This window comes from Magallana gigas, chromosome 5 (genome assembly GCF_963853765.1).
Source record: "Magallana gigas chromosome 5, xbMagGiga1.1, whole genome shotgun sequence".
In the NCBI taxonomy this organism is placed as follows: domain Eukaryota; kingdom Metazoa; phylum Mollusca; class Bivalvia; order Ostreida; family Ostreidae; genus Magallana; species Magallana gigas.
In genome coordinates, this window is record NC_088857.1 from 18,258,204 (window position 1) to 18,285,052 (window position 26,849).

The following is a 26,849-nucleotide window of genomic DNA, read 5'->3' on the forward strand; positions in this document are numbered from 1 at the left end:
TACTGCAGTGTTTGTCAGATCATGATTTTAAATTTTTGAAAATCCCCAATTATTGACTTTAGGACCTTGCTGAATTATCTAAAAACTATTTATGATATATAGTGACTTGACAGTAATGCATTCACTATAGAGTATTACCTTGCTAAACTCACTATGATGTATATTATTGATAAGCCTAATTCTGATATCTATGTTAATTGAAATCAACTGTAATATCTACTGAACCTTAATGTAATCTCTCCTGAACATAGCTGTAATATTTAATGGACCTAACCATAATATCTATGGAAACAAAATGTAATATCTACAGAAAATGAATGTAATATCACTGAACCTGACTGATATATATACTGGACCTGACTCACTCACTATAATATCTACTGGACCTGACTGTAATATATACTGAATCTGACTGTTATATCTACTGAATCTGACTGTAATATCTACTGAATCTGACTGTTATATCTACTGAACCTAACTTACTGAACCTGACTGTAATATCTACTGAACCAGACTGTTATATTTACTGAACCTGACTGTAATATCTGCTGAACCAGACTGTTATATTTACTGAACCTGATTCTAATATCTTCTGAACCTGACCATATAACTGCAGAAACTGACTGTGATATCTATTGAACCTGACATATCTACTGAGCCTAAATGTAATATTCATTGAACCTGTATTAATAACTACAGAACTGACTTTAATTTATACTGAACATGACTGTAAAGTTTATTGAAACTGACTGTAATATCTTCTGAACCTGACTGTAATATCTACTAAACTTAAATGTAATATCTACTGAACCTAAATGTAAAATTACTGAACCTAACTGTAAAATAACAAAACCTGACTGTTATATCTAAAACGTCTGACTGATATACCTACTGAACCTGGCTAAAATAAATCTAACTAGGCTGTGATATAATGAAATGAACAGCTTTGTTATATCCAGAGGCAATCACACCAACTCGGGCCTTTCATGTAGAGCTTGGAAAGACACCTTCAGTTGAATGTATTTTTATTGACATCATGCAATGTTTAAATTTTTACAAAATGCAGGGTTGCTCTCAACTGAACTATTGACTTTACAGAGTTAATGTTTATTCTGTAGTAGATATAGGTTTAATGAAGTTTAGCTCCAATCCCAACAGATTACCCAGTCCCTATATTTATTTTGATGTTTATGAAAAGGGGGATTCCCGGGATTGTGATGAACACCTTTGTAATACAACAGGTTTGGGTTTTTTTCTTGTGACCTTGTAAGATTTTCTTTGATCAATCTGAATTGGATCAGACTCCAAGTTATTCTCAAAATATAAAAGTGACCTATAAATATGCTGATCTCCTAAAATTACAGAGGAACATAATTGTGTGAAAATATATACAACACATTAAGAAATGGCAAAATGATGCAACTTAAAATGAAGTTGACAGAAAAGATGGCACATATGATAAGATTTATAACCTTAGTTTTCTGGAATAAATAATATTTTTACCATCGCTTATTATAATTTATTATATATTCTAACTTCAAACAGTTTTAAGTTTTATAACTTAAACTAAAAGAATCAAATTATGCATAATACAGTGTATCTTTGTAAGTACAGATGTATAAGTCCCTATTATAAGTGCTTGTCAATAAAACTACTGCTATCGAATGCTGTTAAAAGAGTGCAATAACATGTACAAATGTATATGAGACTGCAGATTCATCTGATCTCTGAGTGGTCTACAGAGACAGTACCTGTTCTTCACATAAATAAAATCATAATCTTCCAGTCGTGAGTGGACAAGTTTTGGAATCATGAATTTTTAAAGAGTTTAATTGAATTTACGAATCATTGACCCCTTTAAACCCAATAGTGTTCAGAGGTTTTGACATTGTAACTTAATTGTGGTTTATAAAAAAAATCTCTTAAGAAGATATAACTTGTCCTTTTCAAGGTTATTTATTAGATTGTCAGATTATTAAATATATGGTAAATATATCTGAACATTTAAATGTATTTTTACAATTGACAGCTGTATTATAAAGTAAATGCAGACCAGCATGTTCTAAATCTGGACAAATACCGTTATAGCACCCCAATTATATATGACTTTACTCATTTTAGATTAGGGGATATTATTTTTGTCATGTACGTCAATGCAAATGATGATATTAATTTTATTTAGGATTAACTACTTGATTAGTTATTAGTTAAGAAATTGTGCAGTTTGCCAAGCCAATAATGAATTTTCAAAAGCGACTAATTCACTGTTATTCCTGACCACAATGTCTAGAATTATAGATAATACTTTTGATATATCTTAAATATAAATTGATAGAGGTTTGATAATTAATGTAGTGAATTGCATGCAACCTTAAATTTCTCCACTGTTGAAATTTGATTAATGTCAATAAATATTAGATGTAATTACTGGGTGCTGTAATGCAGTGATTTGCAAATATATATCTATTATATGTAAATTTCTCCTCTGTTGGTAGAGGTCTGCCACTTAGTGGGGGTAGATGCCAACAAGTGCAAAATCTGTGTATCTATAAAGCCACAAGAGTATATATCTTCTCAAAGTTTGAAATATTGCAGGTCTTTCTGCATGTATATACTGCAGGCACAGATTAATTTGGTTAGGAGCAGGAGAATTTACTCTGAAGATTGTGTCTTTCCTGTGTATATATCTATCCTTTAAATGACCCCAGCTAGCTTTATACATGGACCAAAATATCAGTTCTTTGAAAAAAGCCTCCCAAACTATTTAGTGAATCATTTATGAAATTCAGTGCGGATTTTGTCTGTCAGTTTTGTTGGCGTATTGATTGTAGGGCTGACGAGAGACAAGATACAGGTGAGATACTGGAGAATGGCCGAGATTTCTGATTTAGAATTAATCGTTTCTAATGTATTCTATTTGGTTGGTTGGAGGATTACCAGCAGATGAGCATTCAGCCATGTTAGTGTTGACATTTATTCAATTAGTTTTATTTACTGAATTCTACAAAACCATTTTGTTGGAGATAATTCTATTTAAACTTTTAATGAAATTTTTTTTTTCTAAACAGCTACTAGCTTATAGTCTACCTAAAATCTGAAAGCTTCCCCATTTTTAATAAAATGGTTGAAGTTGTTGTTTTTGTTTCTTTTAAGGAGGGTGGGGAAGGCCCGCCGCCCGGGGGGTTGCATTACATACTTATTGTTGTTCACATTGATGTAAGCAGGTACGGTCATTATAAATTACATTGACTCTTTTAACTTCAACTTTTCCTAAAATAGAATGTATGATTAAGCTTTTTTCCCTTGCAAATCTGGATTATTTTGTTCATGTAATAAAATTAAACATGTACTTTGATTCATAAATTGATCTCTTTCCTGTTGGGGTAACAAAATGGGATATGGAGTTTATAGCACCACGTACCGGTACATGGAGCATTATTTTTTATAACCCTGGTCTCCAGGGCTCATTATTTTGTTGCTGAGGATTATGATATTTAGAGTTTTAATTATTATGTATTGATATTAATTTTCACTCTCTACGAGAGAGAATATGGTAGGATTCTCCTCTTTATTTTTGGAATATATCGTTGTTCAGTCGGTATGAAGTTAATTAGATGTGTACACTGCGATTTAACAGGTGGGTTTTACAGTAAGTGCATTTACTGCAGAACTAATGACTGCAAGCAAAGTTCATATGCAGTAAGATTTCAATGAAAGCGATTAAAGCATTAATGTGTTTGAAAACCATTACGTACTTAATCTTTGGGGTAGGTTGATAAGATTAGGGGTCAGCTATGCTAAACAATGCCGGTGAATTTGTAGAGGTAATTGCAAGCAAACTTCTGGTTTCAAAGGAGTGTTGAGAAAATATTTTTTCTGTGGAAAGTGAATGCTTTTACTGCGTGTTTTCTCAATCATAGAGACGTGAATTGAGAAGTAAGTGTGCTATTTAATTTTTGAATTTTCATTTGTATAAGAATTAAACTGCTAACTAGTAGGGAGGTTTAATTTCCTTGATTTGTTAGGCTGGGCCCAGTGAGGTTGAATTTTCTTATCAGATGACTCTCATTTCAATAAAGTAAGTTTATCTGCTGATTCAAAGTTAAAACTGGTGCCTATGTAGTGAAAAAATATAATCAATATGATTTTGGAAAGGAAGAAGGTTAGTGATCGAGAGGTATTTGAGTTTATTATGTCAATTACTTATATTATTGATCATTTACTTTAGATAAGATGTATATATTGAATTTGACTGTTTTTCTTTAGATTTGTAATGGCATGAAATGAGCGGTGCTGAACATTTATTTAATAATTTATCAATTGATTAGAGATGGAGGAAGTGATGGTTAATATTAGTATAGAATGAATGAAAAATTTGTCACTTTGATAAATATATTGAATTACTGTAAAACATTAGGCTTTTTGAGGTAGTACCAGGGTGGAACAATTTTGATTCTTATGCATCAGATAACTTTAAGATAAATTCTAAGACTAGAGGGAGTGAAACTTAGTTTAGTTTTCTGTAAGCATGAATTCAATTTAAGCATGTTTGCTGTAACTGTGTTTAACTGTATGTCTTTGAGGTTAATAAAGTGTGGAAATGCCACCTCGCTGAAAAAATTAAAGGAGTTTAAACAATGTTTTAAAACTGCCAATGTCTTGCAACATCACCTGTTACTATGTACATGTACTGATATTCTCAAAGATACATGTCCATAGAATTTTATCAATATTTGACAATGAATTAAGAATGCAAGCTCAGGAAATCTTGCTCAGAGAATTGAATCTAGAACTGCCGGTAGTTAATTATCACTCCTTAATCCAAGATTTTAAATCCATACTAATTGTGGTTTATTAAGATTAATAAGTGGAATTATACACATTCCCAATATATCTCACTCAATTGTTGAGATCATAAGTTATTTCTATTTCTAGGTTTATATAATTCAGAGATAAAAAAAAAACAAAAAAACATTGAAAGTCTGTTTGCATGATCACAGATGAACAGATATTAATCAATGTTAATTGTTCAGTTCAAATACTATTTGTTATTTGACCGTTTATAATATTAAAATGAAACTGTTATATGTAATATATGTATCTTGACTTCGTTTGGCCAAATGATGTAGTATCATGGTCAAATCATTTCTGTTCCAGAGCTTGTAAGTGTTCACAGACTCAACTCATTTGGTTTGTTGTTGAGGTTTTCATAGTTTATGTTCAGTCATTGTTTCAAATTTCATTAAATAATTTGATGATAAAAAATGTGTCAATAATGCGAAAAACAAATTATCATTGGATACTTCTTTTTGATTCAGGAGGAGATGAGACAGTATGGAAGGAGGAAATTCGGAAGCGTATGGAGGATGAGCTGAACGCTCGAGTACGCGAAGCCCTAGAGACCCCTCCACTCGAACGAGCCGAACGCCAGCGACTGTCCAATCAACAACAGCAGCAGAGTGCTCGCAGCAAACTTGAGAAACTCAACTCACATCTCCTGTTTGAACTCAACGACAAAAACCATGCATATCTGAAGGCAAGAAAGTGGCGAGCTCTTCAGGCCAAGAAGCAGATGCAAAACTTGATGAGGATGAATTACACCCTGACCCCCGCTCCAACCAGCACTATAGATGTCATCTTCAAAGACAAACTCTCTAAATCCAATCAAGATGAGTTTCCGGGTGTGTTTGGCCTGCAGACTTTTTCAGAAGGAATTAAAGACAGGAACAGTTTAGATAAATACCCCTCCCTTAAACAAATTCACAGACAGTTCTATACCAAGGATGGTTTCCTGGCTGCCTTAGACTCGGGACATTTTCCTGATGGGTCCAAATTTGACTGTAATGAAAATGGTGCATATAAAGACAGATTTGGGGTGTTGAGAGATCAGCATGGCCCCTTCTGGCCAGGGGAGTGGGGCCCACTCTTTCCCACCCCTAGATTCATGTGGTTTACAGACATACCAGAGGAGCCCTTGTTTACATCTGCTCACAGTAAGTTTTCTTTTCTGGACTGTTTGGACTATTATAATAGAGCTTTAGGGTCTTAAGCTCTCTCTCTCTCTCTCTCTCTCTCTCTCTCTCTCTCTCTCTCTCTCTCTCTCTCTCTCTCTCTCTCTCTATTTTGCCAAAGGAAGAGAATTGGCAGATTAAGCGGACATTTTTATGAGAATGAGTTAAAATAGCAGACTACTTGCAATAGTGAGCAAATTGCGGCTGGAACAAAAAAATATTGAAGTTGAAGATATACAGGTAAGTTATAGAAATTTTCTGTGATAGACAGGTCTGCCAACAGAGAAAGACGACAAGGTAAGGATTTAAAAAGTAGTTGTCTACCTTTGTACAGGCTATGTACAATCATACTGTATCTACTTCTTGACTAAAGATTAGTCTGATTAACATGGATGTTAAAAAGCAGCAGTGATGGTTGATGTATTTACATAATGATAATTAACCCAGCCAAAAAAGGAGACAGATGCATTAACTACTACAAATCACTGATGTGAATGTTTTTGATTTATGTAAACCATAACAAAATTATCAAACAATCTGAAAGTGGTATGATAATTATAGAATTTAAAAGGTTTTTATTAATTGGGCATATAAATATTTTTAAAATGTGACTGTATTTATCTCTAACACATTTCTGAGGTTGTCTAAAAAGCCATGCATTATAACATGCATTTAAGACTTAATTATAAGCCGTTTTCTGTATATAAAAAAATATTTTCTACCAATGAAAATGTATATATTAGGTACAATTAAACTGAATTATCTTTTTTGAAAGTTTGAGGAAACACTATATGAATAATACAATACTGGTCAAAAAGATGTAAATTTTTTAAATGTTCTAGATGCATCATGAACTGATTCATCCAGCTTGATTTTGTAACATTATAATTTCAAATTGTGATGTTAAATACGAACACGGAAAAACGTATGCAAATTTATTTTGTTTCAATTGGAATAAAGTTAATAAATGTGAAATTGGAAAACTATGAAAAGAATTAATTCCAGTAAAATAGTTCTGGGGGACAACTCTTGTTTGCTTATAGATTTATAGGTTTCTCTCCGAGTTATTTAAATTGATCTGGATCCTTTTCTCTGTAGTTGTAGAATGGAGTTATAATGTTAACATTTTATGTTAAATGAAGGACAATATAGAATTTTCTCATTAATGATCATGCACAATTTGATCATCTCTTCATGTTCAACTTCTCAGTTGGATACAAGGATAGTCTCATAGAAAAGGCCACATAATGTAGCAATATTCTCATAGAAAAGGCCACATAATGTAGCAACAGTCAGCAACATAATCTTTGGATACAAGTATAGTCTCATAGAAAAAGCCACATAATGTAGCAATATTCTCATAGAAAAAAGCAACATTATGTAGCAATATTCTCATAGAAAAAGCAACGTAATGTAGCAAAAGTCTCATAGATAAAGCAACGTTATGTAGCAAAAGCCTCATAGAAAAAGCAACATGATTATAAGGTAGCAATATTTGATAAGGAGGTGGATTGTTTGATAAATTTATGAGTTTCGGTTGCCTGGATAAATTCCGTATCCATTGTGTAGATTTTCTTTGGAGCTGACATTCACACGCTGCAGGTGCTGATTATATGTGTAGTTGTGTTGGGCTAATGCCGCTAAAACTATCTCTAGAATTCATGAAATATTCATACTCACTGGGATACCTATCTACGATTTTCACGATTTTGCTTAGAATAATGTTAATTCAAAATTTAATAAATATTTGAAATTAAAGTTCACTGGAATATATACTTGGTTGCTTAGATGATCAAATCCTGTAAAGCCCTATAACGGCTTCTCTGAAGATTTAATAATGTTCCAACCAATTTTATATCCATGTGAACATTGCCTATTAGTTATTTATTTTTTAAAGACATCGTGCCATTTAAAATGAATTTTATAACTATAGTTTTATAAACCGGTACATCCTAGTACTGGGATATATATTAAGGCACCAGACAAGTCAAAAGCTTAATTATACTGGGATGATCATTGTTAACAATTTTATGCAGAAATTACCATTTTTTCTGTTAAGTAGATTCAGGAACTGTAGTTTCCTTATTTTAGGCGAGTACTTAATTCTGCGATTGAACGGATTTCCAACAAACTGCGAGAACATAAAATCGCAATTGCCGAAATTTTATCATAGTTTCATGTAATTTACATATATCCGAAAATTAAAAGCGAGATTTAAAAATTCGCGAGATGGGCTTCTCGCGATTTTACGCGGATATTAATTCCTCGCGTTTAATTAGGAATTTACAGTAATGAAGATATTTACAAAGAAATATCTAAATGATCTGTTGTTCAATAAGGTATGGTGAGGAATTAACTGAGATGATATCGTGGTTTTGACCCAAGATGCCCTTCCTTTCCCCTTTTTTCTTTTTTCTTGATTGACGTTGACATGGCTTATATTGCTTTCATAAACTGTCTTGTGATCAATTTAAACCATTTGATTGATTGCCTGGGTAAAGGTATACTGGTAAATTTCCTTTTACGCCACATTCTATACATTTATTTAAAAGTACAGATTATAAAAACCATCTTCTGGAGTACAGAATTTCATGCCCAATAAAACTTAATGACATAAGTTATCTGAAAAGATAAGTTTCTAAGCAATTATTACTTAGTTATGAAAGTTAGTTTTTTTAAAATCATACATCAATCAATAACACAAAAATGCTCTGTGTATCTAATGATTTAAAACTTTAGCCACTAAATGGTGCATTATGGAAGTAGTCAATCTGCAATGCATTTCTATTTCTTGATACATGTAACAATCTAAATAAGATTCATTTTCCATATATAAAGGATGAAAATTCAAAGTAAAACGTACACATAACTGGTGTAAGAAATAAAGCCACTTTTTCTTTTTTGTATCGATGTGTTTGAACATTAACACGTGATTATGTATACTAGATTTCTGTTCTGATGTTCAACCAACGAATATAATGTAATATTCTTTTCATGATATTTTGTTTTGTTGACTTTTTTTCATTACCTTATAAAACGTGTTTCCAACTTTGACTTTTGACACATTTTCCTATTTTGTTCCTTGTACTTACATTTCATTTCATACCTCTCATTTCTGCAGTGTATGCAAGAGAGGGATCAATATAAGCCCTATGGCTTGTTTCCTGATCTTACAATTGTAATTATCATCATGTAAATGTATTTGAATCTATAATGAATAAATATTGTTTAAACTAAAATTCAAAGTCTAGATAGGTGAAAAAATTCTGGTTGGTATTGTGGGGAATTTTTGCCCTGGGCCAATTTATTCTTGCCCTATTGTCACTTACAGTCTTTGAGAAAAAAGGTTGCTTTTGCTCTATGGAAAATATTAAGGAAGTTGGACTGTCAACAAATTACCCATCAAATTTAAGTTAAAATTTCAAACTTGGTATTTTTGGTCATAATAATTTTTTAGAAATGAAAAATTCCATATATAACTTTAAAATGTGAACATTTTCTAACATAATTTGTTTATTTTTGGAACTTTTCATCCCAAGAAGATTAATATGGTCTAAAGATGGCCACATCCATCCTGCCCTCTAAATGTCCATTTCACCTCATCTTGACTGTCTAGAGCTACCCTTTTCTGTATTAGGGTTACTTGTATCTTCAACCTTTCATTGCTGCTTCAACAATTTGTTGGCTTTTCCCTGATTTGTTTTTTCACTGCTGTGTCTGAAGAAGAAGGGAGAGATTTTGGTATTTCATTTTAAAACATGTTTGTGCATCATGCAAGATGGTTATTCAATTGCTCATAATTATATATTATATGTAAGGTAAAGTAAGAAAATGCATTGTTTCTGAAGTCCAAATATTTGTTTCACTGATAGAAAGTAGATAGACTGTTTTGATAACAAATTTGTATCCAAGGGGCCGGAAACAAAGATTTTGTAGAGCGAGCAGGACAATGCCTCTGTCTTAAAGCTAATATTTAATCAGGCAATAATATTTTGAATTTCAACAGCTGTGAAAAGTTAAAGCCAGCAGAAGACAAAACAAAATTTGGGTCAGCTAGGAGAGGTAGACAAATAAGTAATTAGAATTGTTGTTCTGGTTCATAGAGAAACTATCAAGCCATGGCTTTTTACTCTCCAAAGTCCACTTGCTTTCAATTGACAGCAAATATGAATTATGATTGAAAATTCTTTCTAAGGTATAGAGTTGTTTAAACAGTGCAAATCAAATTTGACCAGGGGTAGATTGCTTCTTTATATTGGAGAATGACAGTTATTTGGTGACCAATGCCATTTTCTTTCATATGTCACCAAAATGCATTAGCTCCGATACCCCCTTATTTGAAAAAAGTTAATCTATAGATTAAATATAATGTGTTTGTTGGTAGGAGGGGAATATCGAAAAGAATAAAGGGAGGGTTAATAAAGTTTACCTTAATATATATTTCAAGTCATTTTAATGCAAAAACTATATTTTACCCTAGCGAGCATGTCTGCAAGTTAACAAAAGAATGTTGGCTGATTTTCTTTGTTATACTAGGAGCTGGGCTATTTCTGAAAGCAAAGTAATTTCCAAAGCAGGGGGGCCTCAATTTATTGAGTGTCAGGGATATTGGAATGGAAGGGGGGGCCAGTTGGTCTATTTGCAAAAGGCATTATTATGGAACTGCAAATTAAAAGTGATTAATACCATAAGTAAAAGACGTAGTCTGAACGGTTTGAAATAACACTTATTGTTCAGAGTTAATGTCTCACACCTTTATTATTTATGAAAAACGCCCATTTATATTCTAGCTAGTGCTCATGTGCCTTTTTTAAACTCTTTTTTAAATTTTGGTGGCTCATCAATCCCAATTTTTATTAGAAGTGTGAAAAAAAATTCATTGAACTGTGTTGTTGTACCATTTTTCATTTACTTAAATCTTAAGCAGCCTAAATGCTTATCATTCAATCATTCAGAAAGAAGGTTTTAATAGGTATATATCTACTGTTTGCAATTGGAATGCAGACAAGAGTGCAAGCTGCTAGCTAGCTACTAGGTAGCAATTTAAAGCCTCTAGTACAAGATTTTTCAAAATTCAAACGAATTCAGCCATTTTCATATTAACTTCCAATATGTTCATGTAAACACAAAATTTGCTTAGCATATATAACTTTATAATGTGAGTGAATGCATTTTGGGGTAGTATTTCAACGTCTGGTTCAAAAGATGTGCAGATTCTGCAGAATTTAAGGTATATTCAAAACCAGAGAACAGCTTTGACTGCAACGATGAATGTTTTAATATGGAGCGAGTCTTCGATAAATCCCCTCCATATCAGAAATGAAAGATTTTCTTGTGTGACGTACGTGTGAAAAGAAGTCTGCATGACTTTCTTCTTTGAATGAGTATGTGAAATGAGCTGTAAATGAACAAATACCTTTAGATTATTGGCTTACTTCTATCCTCATTTGTCTTCAAATAAAGTCGTACATAATTTGTTGTCCATAGGAATTAAAAGAAATATATTTAAGATCAAACTGATAGTTTGCTGAAAGTTGATCAATGAAGCAAAGACCCAAAAGAAAATTCAATTTGTAATGGTATTCATGTAAAAAGGATTTGTTCATAAAGCTGTTACGGACTAGCAGATCTGTTTGAACCATGAAACAACTTTAATATTTCTCTATATACATGTGAAAAAACAAAGTTCCATCTCAGTAATATTTCATTGTAAAGCTGTTTCTCTTAACAGACTCATAACATTTATATTATTGTACTGTTGGCCAATACAGATGTGCTAAATACATTGTACTTCTTCCTATAAACAATGAGTAAGAAATGTTTCTTTGGTTGCCACATGTGCTCTTGGTTTGACTCAATGGTTGCCCAAATGGTGTTAAAATGTTGGTTGTATTTGTTTTACTGTAGATTGAAAAATTGACGTATTTGGTAAGCCTGCTCCCGACTGATCGAGCTAGATCCGCAGGTGTGTATTGTCATTTTGGGTACCGTGTCAATAGACAGAAGTGTGCCAATTTTCTAGAATGGCTAGTGACAGTAGGAGTTCTACAAACAGTCTTCACAATACTGGCTAAATTAGAACCCAAAAACTGTCATCACTAGGGAAAGATCTTTGGAAATTGATAGCACTAACAAGACATTCTTTCCGTTTCTTTTGTTTGCCTTGTTTTGTTTAATTAATGGATCGAAACACAAAGGCTTTTTTTTAAGGGATTGTGTTAAATAGTATACATGAGAGAATGGCATTCTAATTATTAGTAGACCTTTGGAAAGCAAGGTTTTGTTGGAACAACAGGAGTGAATTGATCCAGATAGAAAAACCTTTGTATGAAACTCGCAGCTAGTCACATGACTTGGGTCTCCCCTCTCTCCGTGTTGTGTGGATATAGTCATACACCTTCGATACTTGCCATTTCGTTTAAATGGAAAAAAAGGAACTGATCAATGGATAAACTCAGTATTCATTAGCTTTGGGGATCTTGACAGGATGTCTTGGATTGTCCACTCAGTGGTCAGCAATACAACTATCTGTCTACTAGTGCATACTCAGTGTGTCAATATTTAAATGTGATCGGCAGATCCAGCTGCCAAGTTAAGGGTAGTTTTACAGAAAAACCAAGGAGAAACTTCATGAGAAAGTCAGACCTTTAGGTATGTAGTTTTCTCTGGGGCCTTCGATAAGATGATTAATATGTAAAGAAAAGGATAAAACTTTTATCTATTTATTCAAGAAATTTGTTATAATGGAATCGGATTTTAAATAAATGATCTTCGGGTTGACTCGTTTAATGTCAACATATTTATCTAAAGGCTTTAATATGTTAAGTTATTGTTTCTTTAGATGTTTTAAGGGGTAAGATATGAATCCATTGTCTTGAAATGTTGGACATTTTTTCCACAGGTTTTCATGGTGAGAGAATGAGTGAATATCTTAATGTTTTATCAGTCTATCTTCCGTGCTTGTCACTTGACAATGGGTATTACTTATTTCATTGTGTATTCCTTTTAAAAAGAGTATTTAGCAACCTGAAAAAGAAGGTGTTTTATAAAGTAGCCGGTTGACCTGCTGTTTAAATATAACAGGACTTTTTTGAAAGGGGGTGGGAGGCGAGCAAAAGTGTTCAAAGATCAGACACCAATTTTCTGTGATGTGGTTATTGCTCAGATTGTGAGAAATGCCTTTGGGTTTTTCAAGAGCCTGTCATCATGTCACTGCGTAACAAATAGTGTGCACTGAAGGTTGATTTTTCTTTCAAAAATATTTTAAGGTTCTTTTGATATCAGTTTGGGTGGGATTTTTAGAGAAGGAAGGCATGTGTTTTAATCTGAGTAAAGAAGAGAAACACTGTCTTCAAAGTTCAGATCATCTACTCTGGTCATAAGAAGTATGCTTGTATTAATTAACACCATTTGTATTGATGTATGGTTCAGGTTAAGTAGATTTGTTAGAAAAAAGGTTCTTGAATTCATGGTCCTTAAATTCATGTTCCTATGTATATATTGTATCCCACCTCTAAGCTACTCCATACATGTAAAAAGTACTGTGGACTCATTTTTATTCTTTTGGGGGAGGGTCAGTGTTCATGAATAGCCAAATTTTTCCTGGTTTGTGGGGACGTAATTTCGTTAGTAGAAAATTTGGGATAATTTTGATAAATATTAAACAAATGCTTGTATATACATGTACGTCCATGGGGATGTAAATTGGTGGCCAACGGTTACCAACAAAAGCCATGAATATTGGTCCCCCACGAACAATGATGTTCAGTATTCACAGTATTCTTTCTCATATTCACAATTTCGATACTGGTTGAATGAAAATAATGATCTAATAGATCGTTATTGAAGAGATGCTGTTGAAGTATGTAGATTGCATGGTTTCATTGATGGATTAAACAGAAGTCTTCTTGCTAGCTAATGTTGCAGTATTCTAATGGTGTTCTTTGTTACATGTATGGATTGATAAAGACAATTTTCAGTGGTGAATTGTCAATTAAAGTATTCATAATCATATAAAGCGATTAAGGCTTTAGATCTTATGATCATTGACATATGCTACATGGAGTTAAAAATATATATATCCAAATACTGTAAGTTCGTTATTTTACGCAAGTACTAAGTTCCGTGATATGGCTGTTTATTAATTTATAGTGAGGATATAAAATTGCAATGGCTAATTTATTTGTTATAATTTCCTATAGTTCAAAACCGTCTGAAAAATAAAAGCGAGATTTTAAAATCCGCAAGGGTATAACTTCTTGCGATTTTACACGGATATTAATTCCTCGTGTTTAATTAGGAATCTACAGTAACGTGTAGGAAACTATAAAAGATCATCAAAATATTTCAATGTTTTCAGATTTTTACGGAAACATACCTTGAATTCTACATCAAGTTTTGTGATAAATAGGTATAAATGCTTGTAAGTGCAATTTTGGCAAAACTTGCTTTACAAGGTGTTTCTAAATAGGGAAAGCAAATCTTTACAGCTTTAATCTTTCAGCCAAAAAAAATACTTGTGTCCGGGTGGAGCAAGATATGGCTGAATATTATCGCAAAGCAAACCTTCTGTGCATAGCAGTGTCAGGAATGCCAGATATAGGAAAGTATATCGAAGCCGTCGTAATAAACGACAATTTATACAGACATGACAAGAACCCAGTGACATTCAAGTCAACAAACCCGCGCTGATTATAAACTCTACTCATTTGCACAACTCAGGTTTTTTCCTGTCTATTTGGATGGCAAAGTAATCAAACACGACCAGGAGTTTTCAATTTCAAATTTGTTCAAATTGATTTTTGATAGGAGTAAATATTTGACTTATTTTCAGATTTGTTAAGATTTTTTTTCCTATCATGCATGTTTAAAATTGATGTGTTTGAGGTTCAGGGTTTCTTTAAGTGAAGGTTATATACAAGCTGTTTCTAAGATTGCATAAGAGGAGGTTTTAAAAATTGATTTATAGTGTTTTGAATTACTTCAGAAAAAAAAGGATAATCTCTTCATTATTGAAAAAAAATGTTAAATAGAATGAGGATACTTTCTAAATCTGCAGCATGATTAACAGAATGTTCGAACAATGTTCCATCTAAGATTAAATAGTAAAGGTTTTCGTTTGATAATATGGAATTTAAGTGTCCCAGTTTGAATACGGTAAATATTTGGAACACCCAATTTTATCATTTTATGTAAATAAAAAAAATTTTGTATGAAGGAAAATAGACTGACTGAAGACTGATTTGCACAGTCTTAAATTCGCCCGATGACAACAAGGGCTAAAGGGGTGAATATAAAAAGGAGGGGAATATTTCCCTTATCCACGGGTTAGAGAGGTTTTGTGCATGGCCAACTCCACTTAATTCACAAATGAAGACAAAATTTTGACTTATGGAGGTAAATGGCCTATCTTGACATCCTAACCTATGCTTTGTTTATAAAGACACAAGCCACTTTAAAAGTAAATGTTTAAATAACAAAATTGGACGAACAAGTTTCAATATTGAATTAATTAAGAAACAAAATATGTCATTTAATCTGGCGTACTGATAAAGTGAAATGATATTGAAGAGATGATTGAATTTGGATCGTCTGTTATTGGTAAACATTGTGTTGTTGCTAGTTTCATTGGCAATTTTGCTAGTTTAATGAGCCATCTTATTTGCTGGCTAGGGTATAAAGAAGATTTACCTAAAAAGTTTTTATTACCAGTAGCTCTATGTAACTTGTATGTTGGAAACGCCTAACTTTGGAATTTAATTACTTTTTTGTTTGTCACTGTTGAAGACTTGTAAGCGATTGTAGTATTTTAGAACAATAGTGCCCATGTATTTTCAACAGGAGTTTCCTGTATGCTTCATAAATACTTACGATACAATCGGAAGCCTATAAGGAGAACTGATGTAATTTGGGAATTGTAACTTATTCAGAATCTTCAACAGGCAGATTTGCAAGAGGAAATTCTCCAAGTATATCTCTCTTAGTTCATAAAAATTAAATTGAGTTTTAACTCTCAGAATAAATAAGGACAGGATAATGAGTCAAAACTCTCTCTCTCTCTCTCTCTCTCTCTCTCTCTCTCTCTCTCTCTCAGGGATTAATGCAGAAATTATTTATGCTAACTATTATATAAAATTGATATGAAACTTTTTATATTTTGTCTTTGAAATGGTAATGTATGTGACAAAAGTACATGAACTGGTAAAAATTATTTATGCTAAGGAATTGCAAAACTTGCCGTTTATATATATAAGCTCTAAGTTTATATTTTATATTCAGTTTATAACAAGTGAAAAATCTTTTTCCCCTTTATATATCTGCTCAACTTATGTCGGTGTATGCTAGCTCTGTAGAGAAATTTAAAGCAGTTCTATATTTTTCCCCTTCAGAAGAACACAATACTCCCAAAGGCAAGTTAAGGTGATACACAATTAGCCATTTCTTGCGAATTTGATTTCTATGTACATCTTTTGCTAAATAAACCTCCCTACGACACCTTTTGCATTGACTACCAATAAAGGGAGCATTTCAATAGCTGCCTCAAGCACCCGCACTATATTTTGGTGTAGACTTTTTGCACTTAATTAGGAATTCCTATGCATTTAACATATATTTGTACAGCAGTCTTACATTCAAAATATAGAAAGAATTGTTGAACCAATTTCTTGTGTCAATAAGCCAACACAATAAAAGAGGCCCATATAGTGGAAAGAAAGCCTTTTTCAATGAATGTATGTGTTAAGTGTAAGATGCAAATTCTAATGGTGTTACTGTTCGGTGTAAAATTAAAAGTTATACATCTGTATTTATCGTCTTGTCACGCTTAAAGATTTTTGCATCAGAAGTTGTCAGAATATTTTCACTTACGAAAGTTTCCTTCAATTGAGGTTATGTTGAGTTACATGTATATTACTGAATCTCAGTCGGCACTGTAAAGGGAAGTAAATCTTACCTAAACATTAGATCTTGCATAACATAACCTTTGATTCTCCAAGACATTATGTAAACTTGTTGAAGAGAGGAGAAACATTGTTATTTGGATTTAAGATTGTCTGTATGCGTGTCAATAGCTTGCTTTTGCTTTTAGTAAAATATTTGATCACTTTAGAATCGTTCTTTTATAAAGTTTGTTTTCCTTGTGTCTCAGGCACTCTTATCAAGTACAGGTAAACTTAATTCAGTGAAAATCATGTTTTAAAATTTTTCTTTTAAATAGTTTTTCTTTAAAGCAATTCTCTAAATGATGTGATTTCCTAATCATTTAAATTTTTATTCAAATTTGAACTGTTCATATAAATCCTTGTAGATGAACTGGTATCTACAGAAAATGAATTACCAACTAAAAGCATGATTTGATATTACCATATGAACAAAATGTACTAGCAATCAAATCATAATTCCATATACTGGTACATCTTTTGTAAATTATGTACCGTATACAAACATGTATAGAGTGTTTTATGACTTCAGCTTCTCTCTCTCTCTCTCTCTCTCTCTCTCTCTCTCTCTCTCTCTCTCTCTCTCTCAGGGAATGCAGAAATTATTAATGCTATATACAATTGATTTGAAAATATTTATATTTTGTCATTAAAATGGTAATGTATGTGGCAAAAGTACATGAATTATTTATATTAAAAAATTGCAAAACTTGCCATTTAAGATGAAATAAGTATACAAACATAGTGTTTTATGACTTTGGCTGCTCTTTGATAAGATTTCAGCAATGCGAATTTCAGTTAAAAATGAATGAAGGGAGTTGATGTAATGACAAAGGAGATTGCAAGTGTTGACTTTGCCGATGTTAAATTTGCATTTGATTACAGCGTATAGCCATAATTTGAGGCTTGGAGAATCGTTTGTCTTTTTGTCAATTTTACTTTCAGTGTTTGCAAGACTATTGATTATATTGATCAGTGGAATCGCAGTGTGATTATGTGTTTCAATGGCCCGTTTACCAGCACTTTTCCAAACTAGTAGGCGCCATGTGAACAAAAATGTTGGCAAAATTGAAGGAATATTTTTTGGGCTGATTGCATAACTGTGTAATTAGCTCTGCAATCAATTGGTTGATCAGAAGCAAACTCTTACTGTGAGGGTGGAACATTGGGAATTTCATACAGAAATACTTTTTTCTTTGAAAAATTGGCCCAGTTAGTCCGAAATATGTGTAAAGCACGTGTCTTTACCAGTATTGGCATTGTTCGATGAAATGAGTTTGTGATTGTGAGCTATCTACAACAATGGCTTTCTTTGATGAGATTTCTTCTTCCTAGCACCTGACAATTTGTCTGTTCTGGTATTAAACTAATATTTCATTTTAAATTAATCTTATGAAAAAATCTAAACCTGTTTTCATTTGTGAGAGAATCTTCATAAAGATCATTATCAGTGCAATGGGATTATGTGTCGGTAACAAGCCTTTGCTGTAATTTGTGACGGCATATCTTTGTATCTTTAATAACGATGTGATAAAATAAATAAAATATGATATATGGTGGAGGATTTGTAACAGAGACCCCTCTCTCTCAAGTTGTAATTTAGCTGCCAGTTTATCATTTTGTGATTTGAACTTGCCAGATTATTTCTAGTGAACTTTCTCTGTGGAGTAAATATAAGCGGGATTGTAGATCATGTACAGAGGTGCCGTCAGAAAACGCATTTTCTGAACGTGTCTTTCTTCAAGGACTGACAACTGACAGTCGATCAGATCCGAGTTCGATCTCCTCTGTCACCTAAAGAGGGCCAACACTGGGGGGATTATTGTTTGCTGGGTGAGAAACCAAACCCATTAGAACATGAATGTCAAACTTACAAACAATTTAATTCACTTCATTCAACATTGTCATTTAAATAGGTGGAAAACAAGGCTATAGTGAATTTAACCATGTTGACAAGAATGTCCTAGCTGTGGTGATGCTATTAAGATATGTTTTTAAAAGGACTTATAATCTATAAATAGGGCAGAATTAAGGCCTTTTCAGAGATAATTCTGCATATCTGTGAAAATATTGTTCCTTCTGCTTTTGGTAGTGTTGGGGGGATTACAACCTTTCTTGATATACAGTCGTGTTGTTTCTTTGTTGCACCTGTGAAGTTTTTGTTTTCATTTGCCTTTTGTATCACGGTGTGGGGAAAGGTGGATTTAAACTGAAGTGCACGGACGTGAGTTAGCAGGGAACAGATCTCCCTTTCTAGCAACGAGCAGGGACTTTGTTTTAGCGGGCAGGGAATTTATGGCTGTCATCTTGTTGAAAGGTTTTTGGAACTCTTGAATACACTTTCAAGTTGGCCATATATTTGGCGAGGGAGAGGACAGATAGAGGTGCTAGATTTTCCAACGCGCCATTCCATGTCTAAATTTTTTCTGTCAACGACTGGAGTGTTCCAAGAAGCCGTGAAATGGGATTGAATTTGTCTAATAACTTCTAAAACAACAGTGGACTGAGTCAATATTGGGCCAAATTTCACTTAAGACTAAGTGTTCATAAATTTGTGTAGTGTCTTTTCAAACATTTGGCTCTAAGAGTGCAAGTGCTGTTTGTCAAACGTCGTAGGGCACAAGAATAATTTTTCCAAGGCATTTTTGTTGTTTGGGAACATTGAAGTGGTTCACTTTCAGGGATTAGAGTGGCAGTTTCTGATTTTATTAATGTTCTAGAAATTAATGACTGCAGTTGTAGTGTCATTCAATGATGAATGACTGTTTGCCTTGTGCAAGAGAACTTGGTTTCTTCACTCACTCTCTCACCATGGAAGCCAAAGACAGTGGCCGATTGTCTCCGCACACTACAAAACAGTACGTTAAGATTCACAATATGTCACAGGGTACCGGAGTCACTCGGCGACGTCAGCTGACCTTTGCCCACCTGTATCTCTCGCCAGCCTCTCTTTCACGATGTCCACAACAAACGTCAGCCAATATCAATGTAATGTCCGAGGACCAAAATTTGTTTGAGAAAAAAGTGACCGCTATGCCACAACATTCTAAAAAAAGCATGTTGGAGTGATTTTTTTTTTTTTTTGGATTAATTCATTGTAGGGAGACTAAAGAATATAGAATACTCAATTTTTTGTTTAAACTTTTGTGTTTTGAGGTAAATATAGTACATTTTTGAAGAGTGATGATTAAGTGAATCAACTCTTATGGATAGGATTGTGATATTTATTAAAAGGGTATATTTAATTTGTGATGAAAAATGACATCAGAGATTTTGCAAACGGCAGCCGCTAACAATTTACTAAAGACTAGTTATTGGAATTACTCCGAGCAACTTGAGGACTTTATAGCCAGATACAAGACTCGGCCCCCAGATATCAAATTCTGGCCGTACGGCCCTTACTGGCCAAAGTTTTACGAAGATGAGGTACAAGAGACACCAAAACATCTTGATAATTGGCCTTCGTATGTGGAACCCTTGCTAAGAGGACCTAACAGAGGTAAGTGTTATATAGTACAAGCCCACAAGGACATTGACCACTTTTGACCAATTAACAGTTTACTGGTAAGTTTGTGGCTATTGGTAGGTTTGTTTAAATAATGTGGTCCATGAAAGAATTGATACTTCTCTTGACATAGTGGAAGTAAGGTGTCAATGATTCTTATATTTGCATTTGAAATTCATTAATAATTTATTGTTGGCAGCTGGGGAATAAATATATATTTGTCTAGAACATTATGTGCCAACTCTGCATGCATTCAAAGATATGAAGTGATTTTTATTTTTTTTTTATCATTTAAAAATGTTATCCTTGTTTCAGTTTATTCAATGAGTTAAAACAAACATATCCATTAAATTGATATTAATATAATAGTGTGGATCAATGGTATATCAATATTGCATGCTACTGATATGAGAAAATGGGGTGAAATGGACAGGTTTGGGGGGAGAGAGAATCATTCAAATCTATTGGTAGACCTTTGTTATTCAAACACTTTGAAACGTCTTAAAATCCCGAGTCAATACACTTAATCCCTGGGTGAATATATTGATCATTAAAATGCCAATATTAATATTGACCATATTTTGGATAAGGATGTCATATTCTTTTGATTATTCAATTGTGAGCAGAGAGTAGCTCAACTTTCTATTGCCCCTCGTCATGATCTGGGTAATTAATGTTTTCTCAAGTTTTCATATATCCTGCCATTTACTCCATTTTGTAAGATATCTGTACTCTTTCAGGATCAAAGTTCTACGTCAATTTTAATATTTTCTCATTTCTTTGCGTAAGCAGTAGTCTAGTGTTAATGGAATAAATACAGTATAAGAGGTACTTGTGGGATTCGGATCTTTAGTTCGAAGAAAGGATTTCTAGGGGGGTCTTTGGTAGAAGTACTTTTTGGTCAATGCCGAAATTTATCGCTGTTATCACAAGGAATAAATAAGGGCAAAAGGGGCATTTTCTTTGACACCAATTGAAAAATTAGGACTTTGAAAAATATTGTATCGGATAAATTTTCTGTAGTTTGCATAATAAGATTAGTGGAACACTCAATTTAATAATTTAAAACAATAATATTTTTAAAAAGTGAATAAAAAACATGAAATAGGCAATTTACAAATACTTATAAAGAATCAAAATTTTGACAATTTGAAATTAAATGTATTATAAATTACTTTTTATAGATCAGCAGTTTACAAAAACTTTTGACAACCAGCAGACACCATATACCTCAAAATGGCGGGGAGTGCTGATAGTGTACGATTCGGAGCGAAGCAGTCGCGACCACTCTCCGCAGCCGGTACCGGAGGGGTGCTGTCCGAACCTTGTCTTTGAATCCAGATTTGAAAGCGGAAATTTAAGACAAGCTCGCAGAGTGTAAGTTTAGCTTAGAATCAATTAATGGAAATATTTGATTATTTACAAATTATTTGCATAAAATGTATGTCAATAAAAAAAATTCAAAAGAAAATTTATTTTGAATACGAACATATTGAAACGTATACTACCTGTTTTGTGGGTTACCAAGATAGATGAATGTAAATTTCAACAATTTCAAGAAATTAAGCAAGGTATACCAAATTATTTTGAAGCTGAAAGTGTTACTTGGTAATTCCAATATTTTCTTTCTTTTAAATACCGGTATCAGCAGATTATTTGTAATGCTGATGCCTTTAACTTTGGTATAACCAGTAGAAAACAAAATATGCCAAAATTTGCATTTCATTCAATGAGTTGCTGTTTAGTAAAACAATAATCTGTACATAGTGCCTTTTGAATGTTATGATATGGGGAAAAAAATCAGTCATACCCTATGAGTTTCTTTCAAATATAAATGATTAATTTCATCTTGATTCATCAAGATTGAGCTTTGGCTCTTACAAATATAGCTTTTTGAAACAAGTTAGATCACCAGTAATTCCTCTTGACACATGTTGTAATGATTGTTCCGGCTGGGTTTCAAGTGCTTGATAATTAATTGTACTTTGGACATGATTAACCAAAAAATCAATTAAAGGGGCACTGATAGAGTTCATTGAATTGCTAAATTTAACATAATTAATGATTTAAAAACGATTAGAAAACATTCTCTCTCTCTCTCTCTCTCTCTCTCTCTCTCTCTCTCTCCCTCTCTCTCTTTCTCTCTCTGTTGAATCTTGTACCTATGACTACCTAATTTTTGCATTAGAGAACTCATATATTCTTCAGGGGGGATCTACCAGATATAAGCTAATGGTTTTCTAGTGAGATTGATTGGTGGTGCGACCCATAAAAACCAAGAAATATTGTCGTTATTAAAGCATCCAAAATAGAAACAAATTGAAATTGTGGAATTTATTATCATTTCATTGAGGTCCCTTTAGAGCAGTTTCATAATTCATCAAAATTAGACAGTTAATATTCTTTAAATGAAGCAATGGAAATGATTTTTTCTCTTCGCTTTTATGAGTTTCTTTGTATAGCAAGATCGTTTAAAAGTGATTATTCTTTACAACAGGATCTGAAATTCAGTCATGTAGGCTTTTTAATTGTTACAAAGAGAAGACAGTTTAAATGAAATTACACTCATAAAACCCTTTCTGAAGACATAAAACTATCGAAATTTAGAATGAGTTACGATGATTGCGTGGTCCTTTTAAATTCAAGTAAACCAGTTACTATTATTCTATTTGTCAAGTGTAAAATTTCTGAAGAACACTGAAATTCAAGATGAGGTTTGAACAAGACATGATTAGAGATGAAAAGATTAAGACACTGAGGTAATCCATAGGTTACAGTTATATGTCTGAACAATGCGCCTGCTGACTGCCATTTGTTGCTGAACAATAGAATGTAATGATAATTCCCTTTGACAGCCATTATCTTGACACAGTGTTCTAAGGGGCCTCAGTAGGTAGCCACTTTCTGTCACTGGTTCATCCAAAATATTGACACTACCCCCATTTCTCACAGCAGATGAAAACTACTTAATCTTTTTCTCCATATGGAGAAAATGTTTTCTTTTCTTTCATTTTCACCTCTGTTGCTTTACCTTTGCTCTAGCTAGAGCATGGGAAATACAATTTCAAATACTCTCATGGCAAACATCTTACACTCTGGCCGAAACTCAGAATTTTATGGGAACATTTCATACTCAAAAACAAAATCAATTTCAAGCCTCATGTACCATTGCATGAAAGTTTTAAATTTTTGTACTATTGATATGTTGAAGTCATTAAGTTTTCATGACACATGCACATATGATTTAACATAACCAGGACACAATTATCCCTTATATTCTTTCTCTTTCATAACGGAAAGGTTCACACAAAAGATTGTGCTCTATACATTTGTACTTAAAAATTTTCCTTCATGTAATTTTGGAATTTTTTGATATATCAATGCTGATTTGGTTATACACAAATCAAAGAATATAAGTTCTAGAGCATGTTTTTGATTTCAAATTGGCCTTTTTTTTTACAGGGGTCAGTGTGAATATGAATTGGTGCTAAAAACAGACTTGTACACAAACCGCCACACCCAGTGGTACTACTTCAGGGTCCAGAATGCTGTCCCAGGGGTGGTGTATAAGTTCAGGATTGTCAACCTACTCAAAAAAGACAGTCTATATAATTATGGTCAGTACTCTGTGATACTATTTCAAGTATTATAAATGAAATCATAATAGTAATTTTTGTGTTGCAAATTTTTACCCAGTTTGATAATTTCATCTGTATACTACAAGCTTGATTGCACAGTTTTGTAAGTTGTGAAATGACCCCAAAAATTGAAATTCATTCATTAAATTTTTACTCTCTAGGAATGAGACCCCTCTTATACTCTGAAAGTGATGCTAAGAACAAATCAAAAGGCTGGATCAGAGCGGGCCATCATATTAGGTAGAGAATCTCCTTCTCTCCATCTGTACTTCTCTCTCTCTTTTAAATACAAAATGCTAATTCTGTGTGTACCAGTAATTCATTCAAATGAATTTTCGTTCAATTATTTATCTGTATAATTGCTCCTCTTTTCAGTTATTCTAGGAATATAATGCATTTACACTGCCCCCTGCTCATGAGAGGAATTCCTTACTATGAGTTGGAATGGCAAATGGATTTTCCCAATGCCGAGGACACCTATTATCTTGCCCATTGTTACCCATATACATTTACTGATCTCAAAGAAGATTTAGATGCCATGTTGAACAACCCTGAGAGACGACAGTGGATCAAACGGGAAGTTCTGTGTGAAACCCGCGCCGGGAATAGCTGCTTCCTGGTCACCTGCACCAACTTTGGTAAATATCATGCTATAACTGATTTTGATAGTGTGAAATTATAAAATTTTCTTGGGAACTGGGCTGTGATTTCTATAATCATAATATGTGGTCTTCCTTATTGTATTACCCACGAATTAATTTTATGTCCCCATGGATATTGGACATTTTTTGTATTGGAATGGTGCACTTAATCTGTTAAAAAAAAATCGTTTTTTCTTGTATTATATCTCTGCCAATCTGTAATTTAGGACAAATGGCCCTTAACATGTTAATGAAATGATTCCAGAGTGCAGGGAGAAGCTTAAGAACATCCAGTTTATATCTCTACAAGTTATATGATATGAAGTACTTAGTTTTATAATGCTATGTTCATTAAATTTCATATAGACACGTCCAGAGAGGAGCAGATCAAGAAGAAGGTGGTGGTGGTGACGGCGCGTGTCCACCCCGGGGAGTCCCAGGCCAGCTGGATGATGAAGGGTCTGCTGGACTACATCACCAGCAGTGACACACTCGCAAAGGTAACCACCTGTCTAGCATTTACACTTTTAAAAGTGCATGTTAACTTTTAAATATATAGTGATTTTCTTGTCATTGGTATCTGTTTGGAGAGTAAAGTTGTTTAATTTTCTTATCAAATCACATGAATTTACAATTTGTATTAAATTATGTTTTGCCTTTCAGTACTTTTAGTACTTTGATTTTTGCATTGATACCCAAAGAATTACCTATTTGTTGATTTGGCAACAATTTCTTTACATTTCAGGAACTTCGCAATAGGTTTATATTTAAAGTGGTTCCCATGCTGAACCCTGATGGAGTGATTGTAGGAAATTACCGGTGTTCTTTGGCAGCCAGGGATCTGAACCGGAATTACCGGCATCCCAGGAAGGAGAGTTTCCCCACAGTCTGGTTCACAAAGAGCATGATGGAGAAAATCCTAGAGAGACATGATGTAGGTTTGAGTAGAAGACAAATCTCAGACAAACGCAAAAATTGTATTTTTAGTGGAGGCATATTGTGAGTGGAAAGATATAGCTATTTACGGTAATTGAATTTTAAATTAAAAATTGAGTCTTGAGAATGAGAAAAAAATTGAACCCTATGGATTGTTTTATTGCAGATTCTCCTTTACTGTGACCTGCATGGACACAGTAGAAAACATAATGTGTTCATGTACGGCAACAACACCTCCGAAGTGGAAGCAGAGGATGGCATTGGTGCTGCCCAGGCTTATCTCAGAGAGCGGCTCTTCCCTTGGCTCATGTCTCAGAGAGTATGTATTGATCGTTTACATTCTATTGAAATACACAATGGATAGTTCATTATGAAATTCTGCATTATACACAAATATGGAATCATTCACACTTTATGATACTCCTACCAGAGCATGTTTCATAGCAGTAATGATCTATGACTTTTGTTACTAGCTTTTGCATATCGTACTTCAAATGTAAAGGAATTGCATGGTGACACTAGACATTGAAATATTTTACATACAATAATTCTGGGTTTCTTTTTAGTCTCCAGACAAGTTTTCCTTTCCTTCCTGTAAATTCCAAATCAAAAGATGCAAAGAGTCCACAGGTCGTGTGGTGATGTGGCGCCAGATGCGGGTCCTCAACAGCTTCACACTGGAGGCCACATTTAGCGGGACCATTCTCAACAGGTAAAGGACAAGGCTCAATTTTACAAGAGAAGTTTCAACTATAAAGGCCAAATTTATAAAGATCTATTATTCATAAGTTTTCAAAAGGTTCACGTTCACTTGACACCAGTAAAACATATAATGCCAGGGGTTGAATTAGTAAAGAACAAATTGTTCCAAATATTGTTTCAATTTTTTGTGTCAGGACTGGAAAAAAGTAAACTTACAACATTATTATAAGTTTGGGGTTTTTTTTTTAGTAAAATGCAGCCTAGGTTTTTTAAGAAGCTGAACATCTTTGTAAACAGAAGCTTTTATTATTAAGAAAGTCAGGATGAACTATATCTAATTCTTTTGCTTTGTTTTTTTTTTAAATAATAGGAAAGAATTGCGTCATTTCAATATTGGGGACTACATGGAGATGGGTCGAGTGTTGTCACAAGTGGTGCTAGATTATGAATTAGCTCAGGAAAACAAATCGTAAGTGTCC

General features: G+C 33.3%; 1 protein-coding gene across 39 annotated transcripts in view; it reads left to right on the top strand.

Annotated features, from left to right (window-relative positions):
* Positions 1-26,849, top strand: part of LOC105338947 (cytosolic carboxypeptidase 2) — a 67,947-nt gene that overhangs the window by 26,058 nt on the left and 15,040 nt on the right. For 37 of the 39 annotated variants that reach the window (XM_066086005.1, XM_066086025.1, XM_066086037.1 and 34 more), the window contains 10 exons: positions 5,319-5,993; positions 21,638-21,830; positions 23,916-24,070; positions 24,253-24,331; positions 24,467-24,729; positions 25,099-25,232; positions 25,478-25,666; positions 25,835-25,987; positions 26,235-26,380; positions 26,741-26,839. In XM_066086005.1, the coding sequence (XP_065942077.1) occupies positions 5,319-5,993; positions 21,638-21,830; positions 23,916-24,070; positions 24,253-24,331; positions 24,467-24,729; positions 25,099-25,232; positions 25,478-25,666; positions 25,835-25,987; positions 26,235-26,380; positions 26,741-26,839 (2,086 nt within the window). Of the gene's footprint in view, positions 1-3,782; positions 3,937-5,318; positions 5,994-12,096; positions 12,663-19,834; positions 20,448-21,637; positions 21,831-23,915; positions 24,071-24,252; positions 24,332-24,466; positions 24,730-25,098; positions 25,233-25,477; positions 25,667-25,834; positions 25,988-26,234; positions 26,381-26,740; positions 26,840-26,849 lie in introns of those variants that run through there. The other 2 variants (XM_066086034.1, XM_066086042.1) reach the window with 2 other exon arrangements.